The following is a 26,630-nucleotide window of genomic DNA, read 5'->3' on the forward strand; positions in this document are numbered from 1 at the left end:
TTCTTACTTGAACTTAAAAAAAATAATTTATATAATTTTATTATATAATTATACCATTATTGACTACTTTTATTTAGCCTTTTATTCTATTTCAAAATTACACACGTGCTCAGTCTCGCAGATACATCCAATACTTTTGTGACCCCACGGACTGTAGCCTTTTAGGCTCCCTTGTCCTTGGGATTCTCCAGGCGAGAATACTGGAGTGGGTTGCCATTTCCTTCTCCAGGGGATTTTCCCAACCCAGGGATCAAACCCATGTCTCCTGTATTGTGGGTGGCTTCTTTACCACTGAGCCACCAGGGAAGCCCCTATTTCAAAATTACCTAATAGTTATTATTATTTATATAAACTGACATTTCTCCTTGGTAAATATAACTTTCAGTTAACTGAAGAGTCAGTTAACCAGGTTAAGAGTCAGTTAACCTGAAGTTAACCAGGCAGGCAGGGAAAACAAAATCCAGTGAGATAGAGACAAATCCTAATAATTTTAAATGTCATTTTTTTATAATTAAATGAACTCCTTATTTTAAACATAAGACATCTAAGACCTTTAAAAATTAGTTTCTCCTTTTACTAGTGTCCTGGGCTGCCATAACAAATCCTCACAAGCTGGTGGCTTAAAATGACAGAAATTTATTCTCTTACAGTTTTGAAGACCAGAAGTATGAAGTTAAGGGATTGACAGCATCTGGAGGCCCCAAGGAAGACTTCACACCAGGCCTCTCCCCTAGCTTCCTGTGGCTCCTCCCGGTAGTGCTTGGCTCATGGCCGTCTTCCAATTTCTGCCTCAGTTGATCTTTCCCTTGTCTCTGGGTCTCAAATCTGTCTCTTCTTCCTTTATAAAGACATGTGTCCTTAGATTTAGGGCACCCCCAAAAATCCAGGATGATCTCACCTTGAAGTCCTTCGTATAAATGCATCTGCAAAGACCCTATTTTTAAACAAGTTCACATTCACAAGTTAGGGGTTAGGACTTAAGACACGTCTCTTTTTGGCAGGGTTGGGGGGAACTTAATTCAACTCACTACACTTCCCAACCCTACTAAAAAATATTCTTCAGTGTGTGAAGAATACTGGCATGGAAGGGGGCCATTTTGTTGCTTTCTTGGGTGTCCATGTGCTTTATTCCATTCAGTTCTGTCTGCCAGTCACTTTCATCTACTTTTCTGTGCAGTAGGGACATGAAGAAACACCTTTCTCCTTCTGTTGTCCTTGAGGAGTACACACTGGGTGGGTGGGTGGAGGGGTGACCAAAGAGGGCTGTGTTCCCGAGTTCCATTAACACCCTGATAAAGCCCAACTAATATGGAAAGAGAACCATACAACTCTTTAGATCACTACTTTCTGTTTGCCACAAAACCTAAACTTTTGTCACAGACTTTCCCTATTGTCAATACATTCTTCTTTGAAAATTATTAAAGATATTTTTCTTCTTATACAGTTTTAACCTAAGAATATTAGAAATGCATGAAAAATCTGAAGGCTCAACATCACTAAGGTCACAAAAGGGTGGGATATTCAGGATTATTTCTGCAGAAAGCTTTCAAATTTAACAAAACCTTAGTTACTTCAGGTTAGACTTGGGGAGGCAGACAGCAGGAGAGTTTTTTATACTGTTCTTTTTTCCTAATCAAAGAATTTTAAATACTTGCATCCTTCTGTCTCATACCATTCAAAGCAATTTTTAAAATATTTTATTTGTATTTACTGATAACCACCTCTGTCTCACATGACTTTTGTAAAATGCCAGAGCTTGAATTTTTATATTAAGTTTTCTATTGGCCTTATCTGTGGCATAGTTATAAAAATGTGTTTTCTTGATGAAAAAGCTGTGGAAGGCAAAATATTATCCAATATTCTTGTATCCCAAGCAATGAAAGCTCCAGTCAGTTCAGTTCAGTAGCTCAATTGCGACTGACTCTTTGCGACCCCATGGACTGCAGCACACCAGGCTTCCCTGTCCATCACCAACTCCCTGAGCTTGCTCAAACTCATGTCCATTGAATCGATGATGCCATTCAATCATCTCATCCTTTATCATTCCCTTATCCTCCTGCCTTCAATCTTTCCCAGCATCAGGGTCTTTTTAAGGAGTGAGTCTTCACATCAGATGGCCAAAATATTGGATTTTCAACTTCAGCATAAGTCCTTCCAATGAATATTCACTACTGATTTCCTTTAGGATTGACTGGTTGAATCTCCTTGGAGCCCAAGGGACTCTCAAGAGTCTTCTCCAACACCACAGTTCAAAAGCATCAGTGCTTCAGTGCTCAGCTTTCTTTATAGTCCAACCCTCGCATCTGTACATGACTACTGGAAAAACCATAGCCTTGACTAGACGGACTTTTGTTGGCAAGTAATGTCTCTGCTTTTTAATATGTTATCTAGATTGGTCATAACTTTCCTTCCAAGGAGTAAACGCTTTTAATTTCATGGCTGAAATTACCATCTGCAGTGATTTTGGAGCCCCCCAAAATAGTCTTTCACTCTTTCCATTGTTTCACTATCTATTTGCCATGAAGTGATAGGATCAGACGCCATGATCTTCATTTTTGAAAGTTGAGTTTTAAGCCAACCTTTTCACTCTCCTCTTTCACTTTCATCAAGAGGCTCTTTAGTTCTCCTTCGCTTTCTGCCATAAGGGTGGTGTCATCTGCATATCTGAGGTTATTGATATTTCTCCCGGCAATGTTGATTCCAGCTTGTGCTACATCCAGCCTGGCCTTTTGCAAGATGTACTCTGCATAAAAGTATACAATATACAGCCTTGACATATTCCTTTCCCAATTTGGAACCGGTCTGTTGTTCCACGTCTGGTACTAACTGTTCCTTCTTGATCTGCATACAGATGTCTCAGGAGGTACATACGATGGTCTGGTGTTCTCACCTCTTGAAGAATTTTCCACAGTTTGTTGTGATAAACACAGTCAAGGGCTTTGGCATAATCAATAAAGCATAAGTAGATGTTTTTCTGGAACTCTCTTGCTTTTTCGATGATCCAACTGATGTTGGCAATTTGATCTCTGGTTCCTCTGCCTTTTCTAAAACCAGTTTGAACATCTGGAAGTTCATGTTTCACATACTGCTGAAGCCTGGCTTGGAGAATTTTGAGCATTACTTTGCCAGTGTGTAAGATGAGTGCATTGTGCAGTTGTTTGAACATTCTTTGGCATTGCCTTTCTTTGGGATTGGAATGAAAACTGACCCTTTCCAGTCCTGTGGCCACTGCTGAATTTTCCAAATTTGCTGGCATCTTGAGTGCAGCACTTTCACAGCATCATCTATTAGGATTTGAAATAGCTCAGCTGGAATTCCATCATCTCCACTACCTTTGTTTGTAGTGATGCTTCCTAAGGCCCACTTGACTTAACATTCCAGGATGTCTGGCTCTAGGTGAGTGACCACACCATTGTGGTCATCTGGGTCATGAAGATCTTTTTTGTACAATTATGTGTATTCTTTCCTCCTCTTCTTAATATCTTCTGCTTCTGTTAGGTCTGTACCATTTCTGTCCTTCATTGCGCCCATATTTGCAAGATATGTTTCCTTGGTATCTCTAATTTTCTTGAAGAGATCTCTAGTCTTTCCCATTCTATTGTTTTCCTCTATTTCTTTGCATTGATCGCTGAGGAAGGCTTTCTTATCTCTCCTTGCTATTCTTTGGAACTCTGGATTCAAATGGGTATATCTTTCCTTTTCTCCTTTGCTTTTAGCTTCTCTTCTTTTCTCAGCTATTTGTAAGGCCTCCTTAGACTACCGTTTTGCTTTTCTGCATTTCTTTTTCTTGGGGATGGTCTTGATCACTGCCTCCTGTACAATGTCATGAACCTCTGTCCATAGTTATTTAGGCACTCTGTCTATCAGAGCTAATCCCTTGAATCTATTTGTCACTTCCACTGTATAATCATAAAGGATTTGATTTAGGTCATACCTGAATGGTCTATTGGTTTTCCCTACTTTCTTAAATTTAAGTCTGAATTTGGCATTAAGGAGTTCATGATCTGAGCCACAGTCAGCTCCTGGTCTTGTTTTTTCTGACTGTATAGAGCTTCTCCATCTTTGGCTGCAAAGAACATTATCAATCTAATTTCGGTATTGACCATCTGGTGATGTCCATGTGTAGAGTCTTCTTTTGTGTTGTTGGAAGAGAGTGTTTGCTATAACCAGTGCATTCTCTTGGCAAAACTCTATTAGCCTTTGCCCTGCTTCATTCTGTACTCCAAGGCCAAATTTTCCTGTTACTCCAGGTCTTTCTTGACTTCCTACTTTTGCAGTCCAGTCCCCTATAATGAAAAGGACAATCAAAAGACAAGAAGGGATGAGCAACAGGCTGAGGGTAATCATGCCAATAGAAATTCATGATCCTTTGCCCAGATCTCAAACTTCAGGCAGTTTTCAAACCCAGTAAACAGTGGCTGAAGAGGTTACCGAGTCCACAAGAGGAAGAATCTTAAAATGCCATGGGGAAAATATAGTGTGTTTACTTCCCCCATTTTCCTCAAAAAAGATATACTGTAATTGAGCTGAGAAAATACATTCTGGGAAAAGAGGGATATCCAAATATTTTAAGGGTAGTGGATCTGAATTATCATTGGTTCACAAAGTTCCAAAGCAGCATGTTAGAGAGGAGGTGTACTAGAGCCAGGTAATAATCAACATTCTGGCTCTCAGTGTATCCAGTAAGTCTGGGGACTCAACCAGTGATTACCTCCCCTGTCCTTGACTATATAATTGAGACTGATATAGGTGGCCATTGGAGTAACCTCCATCTTGAATTCTTCCCATTCCAACCAAATGAGCTATCGTAGTGAGAAGGCGATATGGAATCTTTTGAAACTGTACTACTACACTCCATTCTCCTCTCTATCCCAGCCCCTAGTCAATCCTGGTGAAGATGGTGAATATAACAATACTGCATTTGGAAGTGGTGATGATGAGGAATGGTAGAAATTAATGCTACTCTAAACAATATTAAGGATGCAGGGGACAGAGGTTCATACCATAGCTCCATTTAATTCACCAGTCTGGCCCCTATAGAAACCAAATGAATCAGAGAGTGACTGTAGGCCACAGCAAGCTCAAATAATAGCCCTGATTGTGGACGCTGTGCTGTGTGTTATTTCTGCAGGAGCAGATGAATATGGCCTCACGTACACAGTATGCACATGATTTGCACTTTTTTCTCTCCCAATCTGGAAAGATCAGAAACTGCTTGCATTTACATGAAACGGATGACTATATACATGTACTGGCCTGTTTGAGGCTTCATTACCTTCTATTCTCTGTTGTAGTATATATTTAGATAAGATCTGGGCTGTCTGGACATCCTACACAACATCGCATTGATCAGGAGGGTGAGCAAGAAGTGGCTCACATGCTGGAGGCATTGGTAAGACACAGGCATGGCAAAGCATGAGTGTTAAAGTGGGTGACGATTAGGGAACTTCTAGGGCTATAAAGTGTTTAGTGATTCAGGTGGGTCAAGGGAGGGCGAAGACATCTCTAAGACAAATTGCTGCATCTTACCTTTCTATCTGAAAGAAGGAAACCGACTCCACATCCAGAAATGTGTTCCAGCCCCTATACTGGGTGACAAGTGAATCTCTCTGCTCTGAGTGAGGCCTGAAGCAGGAAGTTAGGGCTGCAATACAAGCAGCTCTGCTCCTTCAGTCAGATGACCTGGCAAACCCTATGCTGTTGGAGGTGTTAGTGTTGGGAAAAGACCCAGCATAACACATAGGTAAAGCAGGGTGGGAGCTACACAGCACAGGCCTCTGACACTGGGGAACAAGGCCATGCCATCTGCAATGGGAACTTTCATGCTTTTTGCAAAGAGTTCTTGTTGTGTTACAGGGACTGAGTATAGACGGAATTCTTGATTAGAGGATACTAAGTAACCATGTGTCTGGAACTGTCCATTATGAGCTGGATTCTGTCAGACCCACAGAGTCATAAACTCAGGCAGGCCCAGCAGCAGTCCCAAGTAAAATCAAAGTTGTGCATCTGGGATCAAGGCTGGGTAAGACCAGGAGATGTGAGGTAGCCCAGACAATGTCCCCACTGCTTGAATATCAGCACGCACCCCCTCAGATCATTCCTAGGACTGTGGGTGGGTCTCCTGTGGTCAGTTGAAGGAGTAGAAGCCTGGACATGAGTTATGGAGAGGTCAGCTCAGTGTGTGGATGCAGGTTGAATGAGCAGTTGTTCAATTACATTCAGGGTGGTAGGACAGTGACTGAAGCCATGAAATTAAAAGATGCTTGCTCCTTGGATGAAAAGCTATGACAAACATAGATAGTGTATTAAAAAGCAGAGGCACTACTTTGTTGACAAAATCCATGTAGTCAAAACTATGGTTATTCTAGTAGTCACGGATGAGAGTTGGATTGTAAAGAAGACTGAATGCTGAAGAACTGACACTTTCAAATTGTGGGGCTGGAGAAGACTCTTGAGAGTCCCTTGCATAGAAACAAGATCACACTAGTCAACCCTAAATCAACCAGAATATTCATCAGAAAGACTTCATCATAGTTGCATAGTTCCTTTTCTTTCTGCCCCATTCTCTTGCTCAATATGTACATGACTTAAAATGATTGTTCTAGCCCTGACTAAACTGAACTTTTTGGTTCAAATGCCATCTATGGAGTCTCTCTGGTTTTTAGTATCAATAGATGGGGAAACAGTGGAAACAGTGGCAGACTTTATTTTGGGGGGCTCCAAAATCATTGCAGATGGTGACTGCAACCATGAAATTAAAAGACGCTTACTCTTTGAAAGTAAAGTTATGACCAACCCAGACAGCATATTGAAAAGGAGAGACATTACTTTGCCAACAAAGGTCCATCTAGTCAAGGCTATGGTTTCTCCAGTAGTCACGTATGGATGTGAGAGTTGGACTATAAAGAAAGCTGAGCGCAGAATAATTGATGCTTTTGAACTGTGGTGTTGGAGAAGACTCTTGAGAGTCCCTTGGCCTGCAAGGAGATTCAACCAGTCAATCCTAAAGGAGATCAGTCCTGAGTGTTCATTGAAAGGACTGATGCTGAAGCTGAAACTCCAGTACCTTGGCCACCTGATGCAAAGAGCTGATTCATTTGAAAAGACCCTCATGCTCGGCAAGATTGAAGGCTGGAGGAGAAGAAAACGACAGAGGATGAGATGGTTGGATGGCATCACCGACTCAGTGGACAAATTTGGGTAAACTCTGGGAGTTAGTGATTGACAGGGAGGCCTGGTGTGCTGCAGTCCATGGGGTCGCATAGAATCAGACACGACTGAACGACTGGACTGAACTGAACTGAACTGATCAAAAATGAAAATATTACAAGCTCACTAAACAGCTAATACATTGGCTTTTTTTTCTAGGTCATCCTTGACTAGAGAAAGAGAGAGAAAGACCTGGAGTTCAGGCATCCTATGACATAAGACACAGCTGCCTCAGTCTGCACTTGCCTCACTCATTGCTGTGTCTAGGGGTTCTTATGGAAGGAAACAGAAAGAATTTGTAATGTTAGTTTTGATCCTAAATTAGAGATGGAAAAATTACATCTAGTCCTGCTAAAATCTGTACCATGTTTCATTTTCATCTTGACTTCCTTACATTTGAGAGAGCTTTCCTGCTTTGGGTGGTTTGATGGTACAATGCCAAAGATTAGAGTACCTTATTTAATTATTTTTTTCCTGACTCTTCTGCACTATCAACCAGAATTGTATTGAAAACAGGTTCCAACATATTTCAGGGAACATACTTATTTATATGATGCTATTTTTCTTTAAAGTCAACTTAGGCAGAATGGTTGATCTGTTCCAGGGAACATGGAAATCCATTTCTTGTGAAAATTTTGAAGAATATATGAAAGAACTGGGTGAGCCATATTTACTTGCATATCACAGCCAGTAAAAGTGGGAGCTTTGACAGCACAGAACTTGCTCTGTGTGAACCTCTTCCTTCAGTTTTTCACATATAAACAATAAATATTGATTTAGCACCTAGATACAGTTCTGTGCAAAACTAGTTGAAATTGACATAATCCCTGCTTTCATGTAATTTACCATGGATTTGCATAGATAAATACATGTGTGCCTTATACTAAATAATAAATGATTTCAATAAATTATTCAAAACAAAAAAAATCACATTTAAAAATTAATTAATTTTTGATTGGTATATGTATACTCCAATATGAAATTGGAGTATAATTTTTAATTGGAGTATAAACTTTGTGTTAGTTTCTGCTGTACCACAGTGTGAATCAGTTACATGGACACACATATCCCCTCCCTCTTGAGCCTCCCTCCCACCTCCCCTAATCTACCCCTCTAGGTCATCGCAGAGCACTGAGGTAAACTTCCTTTGCTATACAGCAATTTCTGACTAGCTATCTATTTTACACATGGTAGTGTATATATTGGGCTTCCAGGTGGTGCTAGTGGTAAAGAACCTGATTGCCAATGCACGAAATGCAAGAGACGCATTTAACCCTTGGATCAGAAAGATCCCCTGGAGAAGGGCATGACAACCCTCTCCATTTTTGCTTGGAAAATCCCATGGACAGAGGAGCCTGGCAGGCTACAGTCCATCGAGTCGCAAAGAGTCAGATACGACTGAGAGAGTGTATATACATCAATGCTATTCTCTCAATTTGTCCCACCCTCTCCTTCCCCACCTGTGTCCACAAGTCTGTTCATTATTATTTTGAAAAATGATCATTTTGCAAACATTTTCTCTATGCTTTTTGAGGGTCAATCTTGTGTTCCAGCTTCTGTTGACTGCTGGCATTCCTTAGCATGTGGCCATGGCATGTCATTCTTTGCTCCTAGAGTCACATTTTCTCCTGGAGTCTAATATCCCTCTTCCTCTTCTTATAAGGAAAATTTCTTGGACATTTCATGTGGACATCTGTGACTACATTTGGGGTCCACCTGGACAGTCCAGGATACTCTCCCTATTTCAAGATCCTTAAATTAGCCATAACTGCAGAGTCCCTTCACCATATAAAGCAACATTCATAGGTTCCAGGGTCTGGGATGTGAATATCTCTGGGGACCATTTTCCAGCCTATCACATTTTGTCATCATGTTTCACAATATGAATTCCATGAACATGGACATGTTACAGTGTCTCCCCAATGTGCCTCCTCTTAGAAATTTAACTTACATATTGAAGTATATGTAATACTGTTTTTATAGAATATACTCTGACATGTACTACAAAAAGTTGTGAGTGCAGTCATGTTCACAACAGCACTATTTGTAATAACAAAAAATGGAAACAGCAACATGGCCATCAATAGGGCATAAATAACTAAATATCAGAATGTACATACTATAAAATGTTATGTAGCTATGACAAAAATTTATGCTTATATGTACTGACATGCAAACTCTTCAAAACATACAGATATAAGGGAAAATCAAGTTGAATAACAATTGTTATAATAAAACATTTGTATTTTTAAAAATTCTATGTATAGATGGTTGCATAACATTGTTTAGGTACTTACAGACACTTAATTGTACTTAAATCACACTTAAATGTACTGCCATTTAAAATGGTTAAAATGATACATTTTATGTTATATATATTTCACAACTGTAAAAATACTTGATAAAAACAAACTCTATACATGTGAACATAAAAAAACATAAGAGAATAAATAAAGATCTGGAAGAATTCATGCCAAAGAGTTTTGTCTCTATGTAAATGAGTGCATTTTTAAAATAAGGAGATGGTTCATATCTTTAAGCAAATTTTTCAAAAGGGTCCATGAAACAATAGGATTAATAGCTACTGGACCAGAAAACATGACAGCTGTTAGATCAAAACTGGAGATAGATTTTTTTTTCTGTAAAAAATACCCTATTTTAACATATAATGGTGGTGCTACTAGCTTAGAAGTTTGAATTCATGCAGAGTCAAGTCTGTTTAACTCTAAAACCTCCTAATTAGCGTATACAGAGAGAGTCTTTGGAGACAACAGCAGATTTAATCCCTGTGTCCTTTTTTTTTTTTTAATAAATTTATTTATTTTAGTTGGGGGCTAATTACTTTACAATATTGTAGTGGTTTTTGCCATACATTGACATGAATCAGCCATGGGTTTACATGTGTTCCCCATCCTGAACCCTCCACCCACCTCCCTCCCCATCCCATCCCTCTGGGTCATCCCATTGCCCCAGTCCTGAGCATTTGTCTCATGCATTGAACCTGGAATGGTGTTCTGTTTCACATATGATAATATACATGTTTCAGTGCTATTCTCCCAGAACATCCCACCTTCACCTTCTCCCTCAGAGTCCATAAAACTGTTCTATTATCTGGTTTCCAGGAATAGGAAGAGCCAGCAGGAAACTTGGCTGTCTGGCAAAGCCCACCGTGACCATCATGACAAAGGAAGATCTGATCACTATAAAAACCAAAAGCATCTTTAAAAATAATGAAATCTCCTTTAAACTGGGAGAAGAATTTGAGGAAATCACACCAGGTGGCCATAAAACCAAGGTGAGGCCTCCAACACTCTTTCAGATAAATTTAATTACGAATGTTAATTTTGAAATCTTCCCAGGTAAGTAAGCAATTATGGTGAACATATCTAAAGTGTGTTATATACACTTTTGGTGTAAGCCTTGGTCTGAGGAACTCAAATTTTAATATACATACAAATCTCAGGGCATGTTGGTAAAAAATGCCAACTTCCAGGTTCCATTGACAGAGGCTGTGGTATCTGGGACCAGAACTGAAAATGGTATTTTTAACAATTCTTATGCAAATATTGAACAGAAAGCACTTTCAGAATCATTTTTAGACCTCAGAAACAAAAGTTCTGCCTTTCCATTTTGTAACAGTTTTCCATACATGGATTTACAATGAATAAAAAACTTATATTAGTTGGCATGTATGTGTGTGCATGCTCAGTTATGTCTGACTCTATGCAACTCTGTGGACTGTAGCCCACCAGGCTCCTCTGTTCATGGGATTCTCCAGGCAAGAATACTGGACTGGATTGCCATTTCCTTCTTCAGGGGATCTTCCCGACCCATAGAGCAAATCCATCAAATCCAAGTCTCTTGTGTCTTTTGCATTGGCAGGCAGATTCTTTACCACTGTGCCAAATGAGAAGCCCATTAGCAGGTATAGATGAGGTTTTATCACAGTAACAAATTATCCACAAGCTCTCAGTGCTTTCATAATTGGAGTTCTAACTCATAGTACATATTCAGTGTTGTGGTGGAGTTGGAGAAGTTTCTTTGGGGAGGAGGAGGCTGGAGATGGGGGCATAGAGTATCTGTCCCTCTTAATTTCTCCAGGGACCAGGCTAAAGGAGATTCAACTAACCTGTAGCTGGACCATCTGAAGTCTGTGATCTCAGTCAACAAAATAGGGAAAGAGACACTAGGCTTTTTATTGTCTACCCCTGGAATTGACACACACTTCCACTCATGGGCTCCAACTTGAATATACAGTTTACCTATATTACAAAATTTATTTATATTTTATGTTTATTGTCTGTTCCCCCACACTAGGATGTAAGCTCTTCCAAGAAAGGATGTCTTGTCTGTTCTGTTTCACAGAACCTAGTGATGTTACATAATATTAATATTTGCTCAATAAATATTTATCATTTGAATGAAAGCACTCAATAGAAGATTGTTAAACAATATGAAGAGTGAAGTCCTAATAAAAGGAACTGAATACCACATTATCAGATTGCTGTTAAATAATATGAGACTTCACATTCCTGTATAATATCAAATGGAAGAAGAATTTTGGCCAAAAATGTTTAATAAAGATGTCTATACTAAATTAAAAAAAAAAAAACTACTAGAACAAAAAGACTGGAAAGTATAGAAGTGCAGAAAGGAAATTTGGTAACTATCGTTATCTCTATCACAGGACAGACTAAATAATTTTGGTAGAAAATCCAGGTCAGTGGATGCATAAACTCTGAGATGTAAGCTTTTCCAGTAGCCATGTATGGCTGTGATAGTCGGACCGTAAAGAAAGCTGGGCGTCGAAGAATGGATGCTTTTGAACTATTGTCTTGGAGAAGATTCTTGAGAGTGTCTTGGACAGCAAGGAGATCAAATCAGTCAATCCTAAAGGAAATCAGTCCTGAATATTCACTGGAAGGACTGATACTGAAGCCGAAGCACTAATAGTTTGGCCACCTGATGCAAAGAACTGACTCATTGGAAAAGACCCTGATGCTGGGAAAAACTGAAGGCAGGAGGAGAAGGGGACAACAGAGGATGAGATGGTTGGATGGCATCACCGACTCAATGAACATGAGTTTGAGCAAGCTCTGGGAGTTAGTGATGGACAGGGAAGGCTGGCATGCTGCAGGCTATCCATGGGGTCGCAAAGAGTCAGACACAAGTGAGTAACTGAACTGAACTGCAATAGAGTTTAAACAGAGTTATCTCTAAACTTTGAGGAGCAGGCTGCAAACTCTGGCTCAGGATTGTGTGGGTGTAAATCCCACCTTTGCTACCAATCAATCAACCATATGACTATGAGCAAGTCACAGACTCATGCTGACTTAGTCATTTCATTTGCAAAAGGGGATAATTATAGAGTGTGTGTGTACTCAGTCATGCCCAACTCTTTGTGACCTAATGGACTATAGCCCTCTAGATTCCTCTGTCCATGGGATTTTCTCATCAAGAATACTGGAGTGGGTTGTCATTTCCTTCTCTAGGGGATCTTCCGAACTCAGGAATAGAACCCTCACCTCCTGTGCCTCCTGCATTGGCAGGTGGATTCTTTATCACTGAGCCACTTGGGAAGCCCAATAATTATAGTACTTATGTCGTAAGGTTGTTGTGAGAATTACATGAATTAATAAGTTAATACTCTTGAAGAATGCCTCACACACAATAAAGTGCTAGCTACTGTTGTTGTTACGATTATCATTTCTATTTATTATTTATTTTACTATTATTATTATTATTGCTTTACTCTCTATTACCATTTTATTATAAAGCATACAGCTCAGGAACAACCAAAGGGAAGAAATGCATAAGACAAGGTATGTGGGAAATGGTTTGAAGTTTCCATACCCCTCCAGGTACACAACCTTCCCAGCACATTAATATGTTCATCAGGGCTTCCCTGGTGGATCAGTGGTAAAGAATCCACCTGCCATTGTAGGAAACACGAGTTCAGTCCTTGGTCCAAGAAGATCCCACATGCTGAGGAGCAACTAAGCCTGTGTTCCACAATTATTGCACCCATGCTCTAGAGCCTGGCAACCACAACTACTGAGCCCACACACTCTAGAGCTTGTGTTCCACAACAAGAGAAGCCACCACAGTGAGAAGCCCTCACATCGCAACTAGAGAGTGAACTCTGCCCGTTGCAACTAGAGAAAAGCCTGAGCAAAGCAGTGAAGACCCAGCACAGCCAAAAATAATAAGTAAATAAATAAACTTATTAAAAAAATAATATGTTCATCAACAGGAAGCTCTCCAAATCCCATCATTTTTCACTGTAATACATGCCACACCATTTTATATTTCCACAACACTATAATTATTTTTATATTGTTGGAGTAAGAAGAGGAAATGGGATCTTACATTGGGAGTTTGAATTAGCTTCACATATGTTTTTAAAGTTGAAACTCACTCGTGACTCTTTACACAAAAAGTTAATACTTGGCCTGTACAATAAAATATATTTTGTAAAAACTTTACATACTCCCCAAGGTAATATTTAATTTTTACTCTTTTAAAATCTTTCCCCCTGGAAGAATCAGCCAACAAATTTACTGTTGATGAAGTTTCAAAATAAATGGAATTGTAAACACCATTCTAAAACTACCTGAGAATATCACAACAGCTGAAGAGAATTTGGTTCCTGATAAAATTTTAGAGTTCATATGTCACAGTCTGAGCTGATTTGGTCTTGTCTGTTTTTCAGAGTACGGTAATCTTAGATGATGACTCCTTGATTCAGGTTCAGGATTGGGATGGCAAAGAGATCACCATAAGGAGGAAGCTGGTGGATGAGAAAATGGTAGTGGTGAGTGAGCTGTTTCTCATTTTTTCCATCTAACATCTATATATAGGCTTCCCAGATGTGGGTAAAGAATCCACTTGCAATGCAAGAGATGCAGGACATGCAGGTTCGGTCCCTGGGTCGAGAAGATTGCCTGGACGAGAGCATGGGAACCCACTCCAGTATTCTTGCCTGGAGAATTCCAAGGACAGAGGACCCTGATGGACTACAGTCCATAGGGTCTCAAAGAGTTGGACATGACTGAAGCGATTGAGTATGCACACAATAACTGTATATAAAATCACTCAGCTTGTTCTAAAACAATAGGAGTGAATGTAATTTTTCTTTTTCCTCTTGCTTTATAAGAATGGGAGTGGGGGATATTGGCAAATAAATATATGATCATAAAGATTAGAAAATGTGCAAGGATTGAGAAACTAAAAACCTAGAGAAAATTTAAAAAATTGTCTTGTCTAATTTTTGGATTGGTGTGGAAGCCAAAACAAGCATGTATTTGTGCAAGAAAGATTTCAGCAGGGATTGAGAGTTGTTGCTGACCCTTTGCTCCAGACCAGGGTGAATTTCTCCGAGTTTTCCAGATCAACAGCAAGCGAAAGCATGAAAAGGAAATTTAAACTAGAGAGGCAAGGCTTAAGTGCTGTCTGTTTGATGTCTAGCTCAATTGACACAAGTAAAAACTAACACTTAATGGCTATCATGTCCCCATGTTTTCATGTATTATTTAACCAATCGTCACAATACTCCTGCGAAATAAGATTATTTAATCCATTTAACCAGTGGGGAAATTGAGAATCAGACACTGACTTATCTGAGGATATTTGGCTGTGAAAATGTGGTGGTGTTGGGGTTAAAATCCAGATTGGCTTAATTCCAACATCTACATTTTTTTAGTCTATCCTGCTCCTCTCAGGGTGGCTTCTCCAGTCATCTTTCTCATTTGTGCAGAATGGAGGGAAACATGTCCCTGATTCTCCTCTTCTCAAACCCTACCTCCACTAAAATGAATAAAATGGTAGTTCTGGACACAGTATAAAATAGTTCTTTCTAAGGAAATATAAAAAAAAATCTATCCTCATTTCTTAATGTAAGGATATTTTTTTCAACAATGGAGTACATTCTCTTATAAAGTAGGAAGTGGAAGACTAAGTATAATTGATTTTATTGCTTTCTATAAAGACCTTAATCACTAAACAGATAGGTTTTATAGTTCATTAGAAAAAATATTAGATTCAGAATCTGAAGACATGGATTTCCATCTCTGTGTTCAGTTCTTATGTGACCTTGGAAAAGTCATTTGTCTTCTCCAAGATTCAGTTTTCTTGCCCTCAAAATGTAGAGAAAAATTTTTTGGATAGAATTAAATACCATCATGTGTATATCAGTGCTCTGAAAATCATGAAACACTGTATTGATGTATATTATTATTTGAAAAATATAGAGTATCTACAAAAATGCTTCAATGTAGGCATTTAAAAATGTTTTGATAAAGATTTCAAGTTCATTTAAATATACTTTTTCTGTATATATACCTGTATATGTATATACACATATATTTACACATTGTGTCATATATATCATATGTAATATGTGATTTATATATGTATGTATATATACATATATATACTCTTACTTTAAGTAGAATATTACTTTATCACAGGTGAAATATTTTGTTTTATTAGTGCCAAATCTTATATATGTATACATGGCAAAATCACTCAGTAATTAGTTTTGATTTATACTTGTCTATAGATTTTCCAGATTTTTAAGGAATGTATGTATGCTTAGCAATTAGTTTGCCTTTTTCTATGTGTCAGTTTCACCAGCAATACTGAAATATCTTATCCTTTGTCTTCAAGGAAAGTGTGGTGAACAATGTTACCTGCAGACGAACATATGAGAGAGTACAAACAAACCCAGTCTCAAGCTCTTAGGCACTCTCAAACTGTGATCCAAACTGCCAAGGCTGTTTAAATAAAAATATTATGAGAGCTAACATGAGAGAACCTTTGCAAAAATACCAACAGCTTTGGATGCCATGCTGAATACGCCTGTACCATAGAGTACTTTTCATACTGTTCATGGGGTTCTCAAGGCAAGAATACTCAAGGGGTTTGCCATTCCCTTCTCCAGTGGACCATGTTTTGTCATGACCTGTCCATCTTGGGTGGCCCTACATGGCATAGTTCATAGTTTCATTGAGTTAGACAGGGCTGAGGTCCATGTGATCAGTTTGATTAGTTTTCTGTAATTGTGGTTTTCATTCTGTCCTGCTCTCTGATGGATAAGGATAAGAGGCTTATGGAAGCTTCCTGATGGGAGAGACTGACTGTGAGGGAAACTGGGTCTTGTTCTGATGGGCTGGGCCATGCTCAGGAAATCTTTAATCCAATTTTCTGTTGATGGGTGGGGCTGTGTTCCCTCCCTGTTGTTTGACCTGAGACCAAACTATGGTGGAGGTAATGAGGAAAATGGTGACCTCCTTCAAAAGGTCCCATGCACACACTGCTGCATTCAGTGCCCCCGACCCTGCAGCAAGCCACTGCCAACCCACATCTCCAGTGGGGACTCTTGGATACTCACAGGCAAGTCTGGGTCAGTCTCTTGTTGGGTGACTGCTCCTTTCTCCTGGGTCCTGGTGAGCACAAGGTTTTGTTTGAAAGAAAAAAAAGTTTTGTTTAAAGAAAGCTGAGTGCCAAAGAATTGATGCTTTTGAACTGTGGTGTTGGAGAGGACTCTTGAGAATACCTTGGACTGCAAGGAAATCAAACCAGTCCATCCTAAAGGAAATCAATCCTGAATATTCATTGGAAGGACTGATGCTGAAGCTGAAACTCCAACACTTTGGCCACCTGATTTGAAGAACTGACTCCCTGGAAAAGACCCTGATGCTGGGAAAGATTGAAGGCAGGAGGAAAAGGGGACAACAGAGGATGAGATGGTTGGATGGCATCACCAACTTGATGGACATGAGTTTGAGCAAGCTCTGGGAGTTGGTGATGGACAGGGAAGTCTGGCGTGCTGCAGTCCATGGAGTTGCAAAGAGTCGGACATGCCTGAGGGACTGAACTAAACTGATAGAGTACTTTGGCATTGGCTGCTATGAGAAAGTGGAATGATACATCCTGTTTAAGTTAGAGTTGCTATAATATATTTGGGGAGACGGATTCATGTTAACTTTTCTCTTGTGGACATATTGTGTCCATCTTTTAATTTCAATATGAACATGAACTGCACAATATTGGGAAAATAATACAAATTTTAAATAAACTAATCAGGACAGAGAATAACTCACAGGTTATAGCTCAGCTGTATGTGAGAGGGAAATAAATAGGTTTGGAAGGAGAGCAATAACTGACCATCTAAGTTATCACTGAAAACCAACACAAAGGAAAATACATTCTGTTTTATTTGCATCAAATGTGGACTCATCTCTTTATCTTGTAGATCAGATCAGCAAACAGATCCAGACTGGCAAACTGTACATATCAATATCACCCCAGTGGTTTCAGGAAGAATTGGAAACTGGAATCCATGTTTCCTAATTATTTACCCCACAGTCATAACAAAGGGAATATAGGTAGAAACAGGTTCACAGTATATAGCATGAATCAAATATAACACTACATCAAACTAAGGAACACACAAGCCTTTCTTCATCTTAAAACATGTGATGGGTTGCTACAACATTGTCTAAGTGAGAACACGGAGTTTGACCATTTGAACTCATGCCATGTCATTGCTTATTTGTCTGCATTGGTCTACAAGGGGTCTTGGCGCTCCAGAGAAGTGAGAGGGGTGCTTGCTTTGGGCATATTGGAACAATGCAGAAGACAATGGAAGGCATAGAAGAACATCCTCTGGACTTCTTGGAGTCGACAGAGGAAAGAGTCTAGGCATAGGCCGAAGGAGCAATTTATCTGGGGCCTGGTGTAGGCTGTGGATGTGGGCAGCTCTGTGGCAGAGCCTAGGTAACAGCTTGCTGCATCGAGACAGGAAAGACCCTTTTCCCCCATTGGAAATGAACCCAGCTCCGCTCTGACACCACAGGGGTCAGTGGCTGAGGGACCTTCCCTAACAGTGCTTCTGTCTTTGGTATGAGGGGTTCTTGTCTGCACTGGTAGGGGGTAGTCTTGTGGGCAGTAGGAGCCAGTGCAGGAAGCCTTGTGGTAAAGGGATAGGTATGTTTCCAGCAGAACACAGGACACCCTGATGACTTCTGGGCATTTGAATATTGATTTTAATATGATTTTGTCAACAATCTGATCAAGTCTAGAGACTTCAGAGTATTCCAAAACGTACAGTCACAAATACAACTGTAGCAAGTAAAAGTTTTCCAAGAGGGGGCGTGAACAGCTTACCTTCTTCTCACCCACTCTGGCTGATGGATGTGGAATATCCCTCAGGTATCCATTTAAAATTGGCAATCCATCTAAAACCAAATCCATCAAGACTACCACTGCTTTAAAGTGATGCTGTAATTCAGGATTCACCGTACATTCAATACGTACCAGGTGCCGTGTGAGAACTGGTGATGGAAGGAGAGCTAAGTTGTGTTCACTGTCCTGGACTGACTTGAAAGAGAAGGGATCTGTTGGAAAGTACCACATCAACATGCTAATCTCAGGGAATCTATAAATACAGACAAGACCCAACATATAACAGTTCCAAGCATGATTTTTCACCTTTGCCCTGGTGCAAATGAGATACGTATTCAGTAGAAACTGTACTTCGAATTTTGAATTTTGATCTGTTTCCCCAGTCTGGTGGTGGTGGTTTAGTTGCTAAGCTGTGTCTGACTCTTGCGATCCCATAGACTATAGCTTGCCAGGCTCCTCTGTCCATGGAATCTTCCAGGCAAGAATACTGGAGTAGGTTGCATTTCCTATTCCAGTATTCTTGCCATATATTTCCTAAAAATATATACATACAATTATAAAATGATAAAATATATAAAAATTATGTATAATTATACAATGGGCAATGGCACCCCACTCCAGTACTCTTGCCTGGAAAATCCCATGGATGGAGGAGCCTGGTAGGCTGCAGTCCATGGGGTCGCTAAGAGTCAGACACGACTGAGCAACTTCACTTTCACTTTTCACTTTCATGAATTGGAGAAGGAAATGGCAACCCACTCCAGTGTTCTTGTCTGAAGAATCCCAGGGATGGCGGAGCCTGCTGGGCTGCCATCTATAGGGTCGCACAGAGTCAGACACGACTGAGGTGACTTAGCATACAATGGGCTTTGTGTTAGATGCTTTTGCCGCTTTGTAGGCTAATATAAGTGTTCTGAGCACATTTAAGGTAGGCTAGGCTAAGCTATGATGTTTGGTAGGGTAGATGTATCCAATGCATTTTTGACATGATGGTTTTGACTTACGATGAGTTTATCAGCATGTAACCCCACTGTGAGTCAAGGAAGATCTGTAGCAGATTTTAAAACAAATGTTTCCACCTGGAAAGGAAGATCTAATACCACTTTCTTGGTGAATAACTAGCTCAGGAGGAAAGAACATTAACAATAAGGGTGGCAGAAGCAGCAAGGATGAGGACAGCAGTCCTGGCGGCAGGAGAACAGGGGGACCCTGTGTCCTCCTTCCTATCTGTCCTAGGGACACAGCCTTCTGGGCTGCAGCCTCGGTGTGGACTGCACCAACACAGTTCAAGTCAGTGATCGTTATTCAGGATACATGGAGGTATTTCTAGAAAGACATGACCTGACCTGTATTTCCTAAGCTGGGAAAGTTTTTGACTTCCCTGGTGGTCTAGTAGCTAAGGCTCCCTGGTTCCAATTCAGGGAGTTCAATCCCTGGTCGGGGAACTATTAATAGATCCCACATGCCCAACGCTGCGACTACTGCAATGAAGGTTGAAGATTCCATGTGCTTCAACTAAGATCTGGAACAGCCAAAAAATAAATATTAAAAATGTTTAAAGCATTTTCATTGTTTTTTAAAAATTATATTCTTTGATTCAGATTTGGCCAAAATATTACAAGAATAGAAATCAGAAAACCACTGACTACAGAAAGGAAGGATATTTGGGTTTTATTAAACAGTGGAATTAACAATGCTGAGCATTTTCTATCTGGTAAACACATTTGGAAAAATGATGTTCCATTTGAGTAATTCAGTTGACAATTTGAGATGGAAAATAATAATATTAATATAAGACTGTTTTTTGAGTAGTTATTAAGGCCAGATACTGTATTTACCACTTTTTCTTCTGTGAAGTTTTAACAAAAGTATAAACTAAAATCTAGGAAGGTTAATTTTTTTGCCTGAAGTTCCTCAGCTCATCAATACCATGGACAAAGTTCATAGCAAGGTCTCTGTGATTCCAAGTCTATATTCTTTAACCATGATGCCAGAATGCCTCTCCCAGAAATCAAGATTAGAGTTTCTTTAGAGTCTTTCTCTGTAATAATAAGATAAATAAATGCATAGTTAAACCATTAATCTGAACCTGTAAAGCCTGAGAAACCTGCCCTACCTAAACTCTCATGCCCTCAACTGTTCAGAAAGATCACCTTTTGTAGCTGAATACTTAAGAAGCAAAAGCAGCCCAACCATGACTAATCTATCCTTGTGTGAGACAGATTTGTCAGGAAATCCTTGCTCAGTGTACCAAACAAAAGGGATAAAATCTAAGATTCAGGGACTGGAGGAACTAAGAGAAACAGAAGGTTAAGTAAGTTTTAGCTTAGCATTTGTAGATGAGAAGTATGTTTAAGAATCAGTGGAAAAATACAGTTGTATGCTATGAATCTGGGAAATTTTTACCTTGACACAGATTCCCTGGTGGCTCAGACGGTAAAGAGTCTACCTGCAATGAAGGAGATCCAGGTTCGATCCTGGGGTCAGGAAGATCTCCTGGAGAAGGAAATGGCAACCCACTCCAGTATTCTTGCCTGGAGAATCCCATGGACAGAAGAGCCTGGCAGGCTATAGCCCTTAGGGTCACAAAGAGTCAGACATGACTGAGCGACTTCACTTTCACTTTCTTTCAGTATGGAGAAGTCACAGAATGATGCTGTCAGCATGAGACAGGGCTCTGCAGCTCATAAAATAGAATTTCTCATTCAAGAGGTGGAGAACTGAGGTGCCCTTGAGGATGAAAGTGCAAGGTCTTGTCTGTGATTGTCCCAGATCTGACTGCTCTCTGGTGTCTAGAGTGGATTTGTTCTTGGCAATTGCTAGAGACCATTTGGAATACTATAGACAAAATGAAAGGAATACTAAAGCCACTAGTCCAAACCTACTTTGAGCAGAATTGTTGATGAGCTTTGACATTTAATAAAATGAATATACTGAATCCAGTCTAGCACCAGATACATACATCACTCTAGCTGACAGAAAGAGACTCATTTAAGCCTTATGGCAAAGAATTATACCTGCCTTATTTTGTGATCTGAGCACTTCTTCGCATACACTGCAAAACTTATTGATCTGATTTTGGTCACAGGCAGTTTTCAACATCTTTTTTTTCCAGTTAATTGACAGTTTTGCCAAATAAATTGTATGCAGAGCCTTAATGTATTAAACAGATCAAGTCAGAACTCTCCTGTATGTGCAGGAGGTCCCAAAATCCTATGCATGATTCCATCGGCTTTTCCCATGTCCTAGCAAGGTTCTAGAGCAGGAGTCTCCAATACCCAGCAGAGGACTCGTACTGGTCTCAGCCTTTTAGGAACAAGGATGTACAACAGGAGGTGAGCAGGGGGCAAGAGAGCAAAGTTTCCCCTGCCTCTCCTCATTGTTCCCCATTGCTCGCACTGGTATTAGCACCTGAACTATCCTTTCCCATCCCTGCACCCTACCTCCGCTGCCCATCTGTGGAAAACTTGTCTTCCATGAAACCGGTCCCTGGTGCCAAAGATGTTGGGGACCGGTGCTCTATAGGACACCTTTTACTCACTTCCCATCTGCTGAGAGCCACCTTCATGAGAGACTGGTGGGGCTGAGACCCAGACTTCTGAGGAGGAGACTCCATATGAGTGGGGCTGGTTTCTCTGCTGGGATGCTCTGGTTCTGAGAGAGTTGGAAAACTGTGCTGAAATCAAATGCAGCTACTGCAACCTACTGCTGCTGGCAGTCTGAAGTATATCTGAGTCATGCTGGAAGGAACAAAAATATGATATTTGAGTAAAGCTAGGAGGGAGTTCCCAGGTGGCTCCCAGGGAGTTCCTAGGGTAAAGATTCCACCTGCCAATTTAGGAGATGTAAGAGATCTAGCTTCAGTCCCCGGGTTGGGAAGAGCCCCTGGAAGAGCACGTAGAAACCCACTCCAGTGTTCTTGCCAGGATAATCCCATAGACAGAGGAGCCTGGTGGGCTACGGTCCATAGAGTCGCAAAGAGTCAGACATGACTGAAGCAACGTGGCACATGAGGGAGTTAGGGAATGAGCCTGTCATTTAAGCAGATCAATCAGGAAGTTGAAACAATAATCTAGGTATGTTGATGATGTGACTTGCAATAGAGATGGCAGTGGGGAGAGCAAGAGGACATAGAATTTGGAATACAGTTCTAAATTAGAGTTAACAGAATTTACATATGGATTGAATTTGAAAGAAAGGGAGTGCTAAGCATGATTTAATATGTTTTGGTCTTAGATTTTAGAGAGATGTATGTTATTAAGTAACATTGCCTCTAAGCTATGCCATATAATGTCTGATTTCATAAATTCACTGGAAAACTAAACAGGACATGAAAACGAGCTAAACTGATTGCCCAAAGTGGCTAATTTATTTACTCAGAAAACACTAGAGACTTGCTTCCTGGCCATGATCCAGTAGTAGGGGTCAAATTTACTTCCCACCTGAAACAACAGAAAAACACACCCATTCTATGAAACGCTGGTTTGTAAGACATAGGACTTCAGAAAAATTAGAACAGGAATCCCTGAGAGAAGGGAAACAAATGAGATAAGCTCATTCACTAACCCGGTCTCTTCATATACTCAGGGGATACCAGTACCAGCCTAGCAGTGTGCCTTCTACTCTGAAGTCTGAGTCCCAGCATATGGGAGGCTTCCTCCAAGCTATTCAAGTCCAAAACCCCATTCCTCTTCCTTTGCTCCTGCAACCTGTAGTGTTAGTAGCTGAATTCTGGTGCTTATTCGCCCTCTATTATCTCTGTGACATTTTTAGTTCTCTAATACCAGCTTCAATGATTTCTTATATTAAAATCTCTTTGCTGTGTGGTTTCTACTTGTTCTGACTGGTATAGACTGCCTACTATGTATTAAGACATGTACTAGGTCACTGACGTTAAATAATACCCAAGATTATGGAGATACTAATGACACATCCAGGAGTCCCAGGCTATCACATTTTAAAGGCTTTGCCCTCAATCACTAAGTAACATTGCAGTCAGATAAAAGGCTTTGAAAGAAAAGTACAGCTTTCAGCTTTATTTCTGAGATTATGCTTAAAGCCAGGATTATTTCTAATTGTGTGTTACGTTTTACTTTAAAAGATATTGAAGGCTAGCAAAGGATAGAGAAGGAATGGAAGAATAATTTAATCTCCAGAATTCTATTACTATGATTTCAGTGCCTATAGTAAAGTATGGCCTTCCCTGGTGGCTCAGATGATAAAGAATTTGCCTGCAACATGGGAGACCTCGGTTCGATCCCTGGTTTGGAAAGATCCCCTGGAAGAGAGCATGGCAACCCACTCCAGTTTTCTTGCCTGGAGAATCCCCATGGACAGAGGAGCCTGGCAGGCTACAGTCCATGGGGTCGCAAAGAGTCAGACACAACTGAGTGACTAAGCACATACATAATAAAGTATTGGGACTTTCTGTTTATTTTTTTGGTAATAGTGACCCGTGAATACCAAGCACAAATTTATCACATGTGAAACATAGGAATGCAAGATGTAACATCTTGTGTTTGGCAATTTTTATTTTGTCTACTCCCTTGAGGAGAGTCTAAAATGTCTTTCAAAATCATAAAGTCCTGGAAAGCCCGCAGTTTGCAATAGAACAGTTCAGGTCAGCATAGTTTTCAATCTAGATTCCAGCTCTTTTGTTCTCTTGTAGTACTTCACCTCATTTTTCGTTTGTTTGTTTGTTTTTTTCCCTAGAGAGTTACCATCTCCTGCACAGATGTAGGCATTCAGAGTGGCAGTGTGTTGTACTGATGGGTATGAACATCTCAAGTCTCTATTGTCAGCACCCACCTCTATTCCCGCTACTCCATTAAGGATGGGCAAAGAGGAAAAGCTATCTCTTCTCTTGCATTAGGACCTCAGATACATGTTCCTAAAGAATTCTAATCTCCTAAAGCTGACAATATGCTTTACTGAGGTGAGCATCTATACTCATTAGTATATGCATGGGTGTGTGCTAAGTGGCTTCAGTTGTGTCTGATTCTTGGTGACCCCATGGACTGTAGCCCGCCAGGCTCCTCTGTCCATGAGATTCTCCAGGCAAGAAGACCGGAGTAGGTTGCCATGCCCTCACTCACACTGTATTGCAAGTGCAGATGAGATGAAAAGAAAATTTGATCTAGCCATGATATACTGAGGAGGATTTGGACTTACCTTTGCACCATAAATGGCTAGAATGCTGGACAAAGTATATGAAGCAGGTATTTTTAGATATTGAATTTACAGGAAATATAGGGCCATGATGTTTCAGAGAAGGGAAACACTTGAGGGGAACCCTCACCATTGTCCCAGCTTTCTGCCTGGGGACACTGCTCCAGTGGGAGTGCACAGAGGCTAATCGCAAGAAGACAGTAGGCTCGCTGAGTTGAGAAGACAGAGATCAAAAGGTAGAGAGTTTGAGTCAGCTGGAAGATGCGGGGCAGGGCTCTGGTGAGGACAGATTTACAGAAAAAAGAGCTCTAGAAATCTATTAAAGGTCTTCCTCCATCTTGGCAAAATCCTCAGCTGCTTATACTAGAATAAAACTTCAGAGACCATAGAAAGAATGACCAAAGGGCCGTAAACTGAACAACTCACAGTGCTCATAAAGGGCAGGGAGTTGTTTAAGCTCTGGCCAGTCAGAGTGGAGTCCTTTGACATTCAATTACAGCATTCAGAAAGACCCCAGAACAGTCATTTTTTGGTACTAGCACTAAACTATTCCTAGAGTACGAATGAGGTTAGACCACCTTTGTTATTGTCGTTCAGTCACTCAGTCATGGACTTGTTATGACCCCATGAATGGCAGCATGCCTGGCTTCCTTGTCCTTCACTGTCTCCTGGAGTTTATTCAAACTCATGACCATTGAGTCAGTGATGCCATCCAACCATCTCATCCTCTGTCATTCTCTTATCCTCTTGCCCTCAATCTTTCCCAGCATCAGGGTCTTTTCCAGTGAGTCAGCTCTTTGCATCAGGTGCCCAAAGTACTGGAGCTTCAGTTTCAGCATCAGTCCTTCCCTTGAATACTCAGGGTTGATTTCATTTAGGATTGACTAGTTTGATCTCCTTGCTGTCCAAGGGACTCTTAAGAGTCTTCTCCAGCACCACCTTAAGAAACATTATAAAAAAAAAAAAGCCTTGGAAGGATTAAACTAATCTGCCAGTAACTTAAGCTCCTGTGAGAATAAAGACCAATACTCTTTCAAGGAAGACAGCATTCAGATACTCACCAATGTTACATTCACTATGTCCAGGCATCCAAACAAAATAATTAAAACACAACCAAAAAAAAAAGGGATAGAAAATAAGATATATAATGAGGGGGAAAATCTATCAATATAACAGACCCAGAGATGATGCAACTAGCAGACAGAGACTTTAAAACTTCTTTAAAATATATCAGTACAGGCATACCTTGGAGATGTTGTGGGTGTGCTTCCAGACCACCACAATAAAGAAAATATCTCAATAAAGTGAGTCATATATTTTTTTTTGTTTCCAAAAGTATATAAAAGTTAAATTTACACTATATGGTAGTTTACAAAGTGTACAATAGCACTATATCTGAGAAAACAACCTATATACCTTAATTTAAAAATTAATGCTATTGAAAAAAAGGCTCTGATCTGATAAATTTTCTTACTGCAGGGTTGCCATAGAGCTTTAATTTGTAAAAGAAAGGAAAAAAATACAGTATCTGCAAAAAGCAACAAACTCAAGCACAATAAAATGGGGATATACCTATAAGCTGAAATGCCTGAGGATTTAACGAAAACCTGAGCATAATGAGATAAATGGAAAATAAAGCTTCAGGCAACGAGAAGTACAATGTTTCCTTTAGGCCTGACTGGTTGGATCTCCCTGAAGTCTAAGGGACTCTCAAGAGTCTTCTCCAACACCACCGTTCAAAAGCATCAATTCTTTGGCATTCAGCCTTCTTATGGTCCAGCTCTCACATCCATACATGACTACTGGAAAAACCATAGCTTTGACTATACGGACCTTTGTTGACAAAGTGATGTCTCTACTTTTTAATGCACTGTCTAGGTTTTTCATAACTTTCCTTCTAAGGAGAAAGCATCTTTTAATTCCATGGCTGCAGTCACCATCTGCAGTTATTTTGGAGCCCAAGAAAATAAAATCTGTCACTGCTTCCACTTTTTCCCCTTCTATTTGCCATGAAGTTATGTGACCAGATGCCATGATCTTCATTTTGTTTTTTGTTTTTTTTTTTG

General features: G+C 40.1%; 1 protein-coding gene and 1 long non-coding RNA gene across 14 annotated transcripts in view; one reads left to right on the top strand and one right to left on the bottom strand.

Annotated features, from left to right (window-relative positions):
- Nucleotides 1-1,681: 1,681 nt before the first annotated feature.
- Nucleotides 1,682-5,884, bottom strand: LOC145508948 (uncharacterized). Its single transcript, XR_014055709.1, has 2 exons — nt 5,530-5,884; nt 1,682-4,286 (listed from the first exon to the last, which is right to left on the bottom strand). It is a non-coding gene; the product is annotated as an uncharacterized LOC145508948 (long non-coding RNA).
- Nucleotides 4,620-26,630, top strand: part of FABP12 (fatty acid binding protein 12) — a 37,523-nt gene continuing 15,512 nt past the window's right edge. For 2 of the 13 annotated variants that reach the window (XM_081496719.1, XM_081496720.1), the window contains exons 1-4: nt 5,963-6,022; nt 7,782-7,868; nt 10,332-10,504; nt 13,922-14,023. In XM_081496719.1, the coding sequence (XP_081352845.1) occupies nt 7,796-7,868; nt 10,332-10,504; nt 13,922-14,023 (348 nt within the window). In that variant the 5' untranslated portion in view covers nt 5,963-6,022; nt 7,782-7,795. Of the gene's footprint in view, nt 4,649-5,294; nt 5,393-5,962; nt 7,201-7,368; nt 7,513-7,781; nt 7,869-10,331; nt 10,505-13,921; nt 14,024-15,876; nt 16,014-24,108; nt 24,332-26,043; nt 26,549-26,630 lie in introns of those variants that run through there. The other 11 variants (XM_081496726.1, XR_014055707.1, XM_081496724.1 and 8 more) reach the window with 11 other exon arrangements.

The sequence above is a fragment of the Giraffa tippelskirchi genome, chromosome 6, assembly GCF_054371585.1.
Source record: "Giraffa tippelskirchi isolate mGirTip1 chromosome 6, T2T-mGirTip1v1.2.pri, whole genome shotgun sequence".
Classification (NCBI taxonomy): domain Eukaryota; kingdom Metazoa; phylum Chordata; class Mammalia; order Artiodactyla; family Giraffidae; genus Giraffa; species Giraffa tippelskirchi.